Raw genomic sequence first — 8,188 nt, 5'->3', positions numbered from 1 at the left:
AGAAATTCATAACTATATATCCACAATAATGCTATTGCCAAGAATCGAACCTAATTTTTTTTAAAAAAAATGAGACACGCGTTTTTAGTCAAAACGACGTCGTTTTGCATCGTATGCACCATGCGCATTGTGTATTCGGTTGCACAGCATAACTATTGTATGCTTCACTAGCTAGCTGCGTGGCAAACAATAGGATAGCTTAGAGCATGCACATCAGTGCATTTTATTAGTGCTTAGTGATATGGATGAAAGAGAAATCTAAAAATATAAAAGCTTCTCAATCCGATCATCTCTAGTCATCTTCAAATTGCATTGAGCAACATCATATCATCCAGAGGCGGAAACTTATACACATACTCTAACCTGCATCAAAGTAGCCATGACCATCAAAATTCATTTCCTACTATCCTTCTGAGTTAAACCCGCCCCTTTCCGATCCATCATTTTTGGGTTTAGAGCTTTGTGGGATCAACTTTAATTTGTTCATCCCCTCGAGGTGGCCCATCAGTGCTAGCTGAAATATATCTCTACAGAAACTCCATATATCTGATGGTTGTGAAAAGTAGTTCATATTTTATTCCAAACTTTGATGGTTGCATGTGGAATTACATTAATTTCACCCCTTAATTTGAGCATTTCTTTTTCTTATTATAATAAAAATTAGTCCGATTCGGTCCTACGGGGAGCAGCATCACGATGACGCAGAATGGTAAGAGAAATGCTATCACATTGCATAAAATAGTTGCTAGTTAATTAAATCACCATTATTTTTATTTTATTTTAGACCCAGCCCCTATTTTGTTGCAGATTATGCAAGCTTTGGGGATGCTATTCCACAATTAGTGATTATTGTCATCATCGGAGCAACCGCAGTGGTACTCTTTAAAATGAATATTATTGATGGCCTTGGAATTTCTCGTGCTTGTTGGACGATAATGTTGTTCGGTAGTAATGTTCTATATTCCACGGAAGTTAGTTCATTAACTACAGCGTTAATCGCAGTTCACATATGTGTGAATTCGCTTGTACTGTCATATTGGATAGTTGTAGATGTTAAGGTGTACAAAAGGAAAAACGCATGGCCTTCAATGGAGCTACTGTTTGAAACTGGACTGTGGTTATTTATGGTTATTTTGAGTTGGGTTGAATTTCTGTCAAGGAGATTGTTGAAGGGCAAAGAATATTTTCACGTCGTATATTATTGTCATCCAATTGCAATAATAGCTCTTGTTTCTATTATTGAAAAGTATTTGACAACAAAAATGGAAATTAGTGGAGATAAGTTTTGGAAATCAGAATTGATTGAAAATGGGGATATGACCTTTGATGATTTAGTAAGAATTTGCTCGAAAGAACCTCAAAATGGTCATGTATCTAAATTGGATCAAAAGTTAAGGGAGCTCACAAAGATGTTATCTATTGTAGTAGCTCAAAAGCACGAAGCTCTAAAAAAAGAAGAGAACAGGAGGCTCCGAGGCAGCAGAATGGAGCCCAAGGTCGGGGCTCAAACTAATAATAATGATCAGGAAATCGAATCAATGGATCTCTAGAAGATTTGCCTGAACTTCTCATTTGGGTGGTTTTTTCTTTAATCTGGAATAATTCTATTTTAATGGACTTGCATATACCTTTATGGGATGTGAGCTGTTAACAAATCGGATATAAATTAGTAGAGGTTGTTTCTGTTTGTTTGTTAAGGTTTTTAGAATGTTTGTGTTTGTGTTCGTTTATTAAGCGTTCATTAGTGTTTGTTAACGTTTAGGAACATGTTTGTTAATAAGCACGTTCACAATATTCATTAATATTTGTGAACATGTTTGTTCACGTTTATAAACACGTTCGTGAATGCTGAATAACCAAACATATGAACATGTTCATCATGATCATAATTCGTTCGTGAAAAAAGAAATAATATATGTTCACGGAAAATAACCAAACAAGTAACGAAACTACAAAGAGAATACAAACAAATATTAAACGAACACAAACGAGCTTGTTCGCGAACATTATTAAACGAACACAAACGAACTTGTTCACGATCTCTTAGCAAACCTTTGTTCGTTTATAAACTGAGCTCTAAATTTTGTTTGTTTATGTTCGTTTACCTTAATAAACAAACGCTTACCGAACTCGAACACGAACACGAGTTTACCGATAGCTTTGTTCGCTAATACCCCTAATTGTAAGGAGGGCATTAAGCAAGAAAAAAGTTATAATTGCTAAGAATTTCAATTATAGCTAGTATTTGCATGTAAATTGCATAATCTAAAAACATAATAACTTCAATCCAGGTTATACCCCTGGTTTATGTCCATGTTTTTCGTTAATTTTTTTTGTACTTGTGCTATAAAAGCTGTACTACATAATTTTTTGGACAAAAATATCCCTGCCGTTATAACTTCTGTTATCTTTCCACATTATTATTACCATGTAACACACACACACACTATTATTTTTAAAAAATTAATATAACTAAGATTTTAATATGTAATTATAATATTGGGCATATTTTTTTGCGCATCGCGCATATAAAATACTAGTAAGTAGTATAAAGGCCAAAAAGTAGTATATAATTGGATCATATGAGAACAAGTTTTTAAGATAAAATTAATAATCAATTTCAGCCTTACACATGAAAAAATTGAATGAGTCTGATCAAGTTTTAATAATAATAATAATAATAATAATAATAATAATAATAATAATAATAATAATAATAATAATAATGCGGTGACATTTTTGTAATTATTACCAACTTTACTAATGCAAACTTGAACACTAAAATCTGCATTTCTCATAATTTTACAGGTTTGCACATTAAGTATTAACATATTACATATTTATGAGGTGTTTGGTAGAGTGTAGTTGCAATTCAATTGCGATTTTTTTTTTGCTGCAGAAATTACATTGTTTGGTTTGAAGGAATTACAATTTCATCCTTTTGTGGAATTGGGATTCATAACTCGCCCCATATGAATTGTAATTCAAGGAAAGGGAAAAAAAAAGTCATTTTTGCCCTAGATTATTATCATTATTACTACACATACAAGGGCATTTTAATCTTTATATCACTTCTCCCCTTCTCATTCTCAATAATTCTATTCCTTTCTATCAAACAATGTAATTTGAATTCAGCTTTATTTACACCTTAATCTTTTCCCACCGAATTACAATTCATTCCTCCCTTAATTCTTTCCTCTCAACCAAAAGCAATGTTATTATTAAAAGATTGCACTTGCAAAAATACGAAAGTGCATTGCACTTAGAGTTTGGATTTTAGAGTTTATGAATAAGTTTTAGTTTTATTTGGTTTAGAGATTCATTTTTTGTTACTGTTTAGGGTCTAATATTTACGGTTTAGATTTAACATTTAGTTTTTTCATTGATTTTTTAAATTTTATTTATGTTTGCATATTCAGTTGTTATAAATTGCATATTTAAGTGTTCAAGTTTGCAAAGTGAAGTTGACGATAATTGCGAAAATGTCATGGCATTTTTTTAAAATTTGAAGTTGACGATAATTGCGAAATATACTAACGGATTTTAAGGTTATTTAAGAAAAGAAAATAATATAATAAAGGGTAAATAAGGAAAATCATTAAAAATACTAAAATCAAAATAATATGAACCATTCATTTTAAGAAACAATTAGTACCGGCATTTTTTTTTATTCCAGTTAAGGGTCTAACATTATTCACTCTTGTTAGAATTGATGATGATGATGATTGATGATTGATGATTGATGATGATGATGATTGATGATTGATGATGATGATGATGAGATTGAAATTGTAGATAGATAGATTATTATTTATTATTATTGTTAAATAGGATCGATTAATTGCATAATAAAGCAAGACAAAAAATTTTATTCCGTTGAGAACAAAATATTAAAAAATAAATAAATAAAATTGTAGGGGTTTCAAGCCGCACAACAACACTTGTAAAAGTAACAATTTCCTCCTCCTTGACCATCCTTCTTGCACGTTTTATTACATTTTTTGCCATCCCATTGAAAGCATGAACTAACCCTCAAACGACTTGCTCATATATTTCTTAGCACATCCAACGTACAGTATTACATTCTTCATGGGCTCAATTTCTGCAAACATATAAGGATATTAATTTTATCCTAAAATCAATGGGCTGCTCTAATAATATAAAAAATTTAAGAATTATGATAAACATTTTTAGCCCAAAATCAATAATGTAAGTTCGAAGAACTGAATGAGCTAACTCGAAATTTATTGGACTAGTTCAATAGCTCGAGTTACTCAAAGCTACTATTTGTTTCACAAGTAACGAGAAACAAAATATACAAAAGAGTTTCTTTAAAAATAAAAAAGTTCAACAACATAACTATGATAACCCGAAAAGGTTGACCCAAAACCAACATGGTCAGACCAACTAACATCCCCAAGTATATATATCTATAAACAATTACTATGAACAAAAGAATATAATTTTGTCAATTACATAATAAAACGATAAATATTATTCCGTTTATATATATATATATATATATATATATATATATAATCAACATTGTGGTCCCTCAATTATTTTTCAACTGTCAATATAGTCCTTAGTTTTCAATTTTAACCAATTTAATTCATTAATTGTTTAAAATTTTGTCAATTAACCCTTTAGGGACTAAATTGACAAAAATTTTAAACTGTGAAAATCACCATCTTGGTCCCTGAAATGGTTTAATTTATAAAATTTTAAACAATTCGTCAATTCAAAGATCAAATTGGTTGGAATTGAAAACTAGGTACTGCATTGACGTTGAAAAACAATTGAAGGACCAAAATTGTGATTAACTATATATATTAGTCTTAATTAATAATTACTACAGTTAAAATATCTTACAATCAAATTAAACTTTGTATGTACACGATGATCCCAATTCTTTCGAATATAGATAACGTAATGTAATATAGACAGCATATGCAAATTAAGTTTATAATCAAGAATTTTTGAAAAGAAAATACCAACTGCATTATAAAGGAGCGGATGTAAGAGGAAAACGATGACAAACAGCTTGATGAAGTACTGTTCCATTAGTCTTGATTTTTTAAAATTAATTTTTAAATTTCTCTGCAAACAAATCTATGTAAATAAGCATGAAAGAGTTCAACCATGGGGGTCTTTATATATGGTATGTTTATTGGTTTTGTAATGTATACGCATTGTTCTCATCCATTTCATGTGGTATACAATTTCGTTTGCTAATGAAACGTATTAGTCTTGTTTTGTAAAATAGTTATTTTATCAATTAATTTTGATTTATTTGATCATTATTAGTTGTTTGACTTGATTAAAAATCAATTAGTACAGTGTTTGGTTAATCAATTTTTTGTAAACTTCAAAATACTAAAATTCAAAAACTGCTCAAAACAAATTAAACGGCTATTAGCTAATATAATTTGAATTCTACTTTTTACATATTATTCTTTTCCCACTGAATTACAATTCATTCTTCTCTTAATTCTCTCCTCTCAACCAAACACATTGTTATTATTAAAAGATTGCATTTGTAAAAATGCGAAAATGCATTGCACTTAGGGTTTGGATTTTAGAGTTTATGAATAAATTTTTAGTTTTATTTGGTTTAGAGATTCATTTTTTTACTGTTTAGGGTCTAATATTTACGGTTTAGATTTAAAATTTAGCTTTTTCATTGATTTTTTAAAATTTATTTATGTTTTCATATTTAGTTGTTACAAATTGCATATTTAAGTGTTCAAGTTTGTAAAGTGAAGTTGACAATAATTATGAAAATATCATCGCATGTTTTTTACAAAAATTTGACTTGATCCGTTTAACTTTTACAGATGTAATTAGGCTGAATGGTTCTGACTTTTCTCCTAGAGATGTGTTTTCATGATACCATAAGCCTTTATATACTTATGTTAAAATGAAAATAATTTTTTAGGTTAGAATGTATGAATTTTTTAGGTTAGAATGTATGAACAAAAATCAATGCACACACTTTACCCCAAGCATGCTTGAATATGGTGGAGATGGTGGAGAACTTAGTTAGTACAACCAAAATCAATATCTTTCTAATAACAAAATTTGTATCATGTCAGTTACATAGATGGAATTAAAGTTAGGGCCTATAGAAAGTCTTAGGTCTAACTGCACCCTTGATTGTTTTTATCCCTGCAAGTTTAGCACTTGCAAGTCTATGTAGATTTTTCTTTTTTTAATTTTTTAAAATCCTAGATGGTTTGAAAGTTTTCAAGTCACGGGTAGCTTTTTGTACTTTTTTATTTTTTATATTTATTTATTATTATGTTAGTATTTTGTTCTTATATTATAATATAATGTAACGTGTGATTATTTTTAAAAATGAAATTGTGTAGAGAAATTAGAGAAAGATTTATAAATTTGATGATATAAAAATATGTTTGAGTATTGCTAACCAGAGGTGCAATTACTTTCCAAAGTAGTTGTACAACATCAAATTTTTCTTTTTCTTTTTGTTGTAATTTTTAAAATTAAAATAGTATTTGAAAACTTTTATATTATGAAAGCTTAGCTTTCAAATGCTCTTTCCGACCACCTTTTTATTGACTTTTTAAAAATCTGTTTTGTTTTCAATAATGAATTTAAATATTATTATTATTATTATTATTATTATTATTATTATTATTATTATTATTATTATATTTTGAAAGTTTTTTTTAATACTATTGATTTTTTTACAATGCAGTATCTGGTTGATGACTTTCCATATGGGATATTAGAAATTTATATAGTAATGGAGATTAATATTTCAGATGGACTACCATGAAAGCTTAAATGATATTTAGAGTTGTGGAGTTATAAATATTATTTTAGTTTAGACCGTTTGGTAGAGAATACAAAATATGGAGAGATTTGAAACCGAATGTTATTTCGGAAGGTCAGAAAAAGTACGGAAGGAAAATTTTCGAAAGATACATTTTCGGAAATTTAAATCATATTTCCGATAGATACATTTCGGAAAATTTTGGAAGATATACCGTTTTCCGCATGGGAATTAATTACGGATGGATTTTGTACTGCATGCTCTCGGTGAAAAATTCAAAATCGAATTTGCCGCATGCGTTGCTGTACATGTATGATTGTGGTATTAAAATGCCCGCATGGGTAGCTCAACTGGTCATAGAGGTGAAGGTAGTGTGGGCACAACCTCTCAAAGTGAGGGGGGCTCCTTGTGCGCAGTGAGCACCGGTCATGTGGTTCATGTTCTGTTGAGTCACCATGATTTACATCCTCCCAAATGCTCTGTCGGGCCGGGATTGGGGTTCAGCCTTTTGAAAGAATGATTGTGGTATTATATATATATATATATATAGGGACGCACTCAGGTGCGAATAAGTGCCCAGGAAGGAAATGCGAACGAATCAGCGCGTGACACGTGTCCAGATCTAATAACTTAAAAAAAATGCGGTGGTATTTTCGTAAATAATTGAACATCGAAGTGCAAGTAAATCTCTTATAAGTGCACCTATTTTCACCTATAAGTGCATGTAATTTTGCCTTGTTAGCATTCACTTTCCGCAACCATTCATGCACCTGGGTGTGCTTATAACTATATGTGCAACTATTTATAACTATAGGTGCAACTACTTATAACTATATGTGCACCTACTTTCACCTATAAGTGCATGTAATTTTGTCTTGTTAACATTCATTGATCTGAGTTCAGCGGGTAGTAATAGTCCTGAAAACCACTCGCAAACATTCATACACCTAGATGCAACTACTTATACCTATGTGTGCAACTACTTAGAACTATAAGTGCAACTACTTAGAACTATAAGTGCAACTAAGTATTGATGCTCAGTGTAAATTTTTACTTGCACCTATAATACATTTTACATGCACTTGTAATACATTTTACTTGCACTTCGATGTTCAATTATTTACGAAAATGCCACCGCGTTTTTTAAAAAAAATCAGTGTTTCTCATCCATTAGATCTGGACACGTGGACGAACAGAATCCATTCCTATTTCGCGCCTGGGCGAGCAGTTCGCACCCGAGTGCAACTATATATATATATATATATATATATATATATATATATAAGCTTTTGCATACACTTATTAACCCAGGTAAATTCGTTTTATATCCCAATATCAAATATATCATTATTTGATATATATTTTGTGGAAGTTGGGTTTGTAAACTGC

At 30.2% G+C, this 8,188-nt stretch overlaps 1 protein-coding gene across 1 annotated transcript; it reads left to right on the top strand.

Annotated features, from left to right (window-relative positions):
• Window positions 1-438: 438 nt before the first annotated feature.
• Window positions 439-1,697, top strand: LOC109192931. The gene is made up of 2 exons (XM_019343645.1): window positions 439-709; window positions 808-1,697. The coding sequence occupies exons 1-2, from the start codon at window positions 697-699 to the stop codon at window positions 1,548-1,550; spliced, it is 756 nt and encodes a 251-aa protein (XP_019199190.1). The 5' UTR covers window positions 439-696; the 3' UTR covers window positions 1,551-1,697.
• Window positions 1,698-8,188: the final 6,491 nt, after the last annotated feature.

This window comes from Ipomoea nil, unplaced genomic scaffold, assembly GCF_001879475.1.
Source record: "Ipomoea nil cultivar Tokyo-kokei standard unplaced genomic scaffold, Asagao_1.1 scaffold1834, whole genome shotgun sequence".
Classification (NCBI taxonomy): Eukaryota; Viridiplantae; Streptophyta; class Magnoliopsida; order Solanales; family Convolvulaceae; genus Ipomoea; species Ipomoea nil.
Note: the sequence above shows the minus strand (reverse complement) of the source record. Positions and strands in the feature narration are given on the sequence as shown.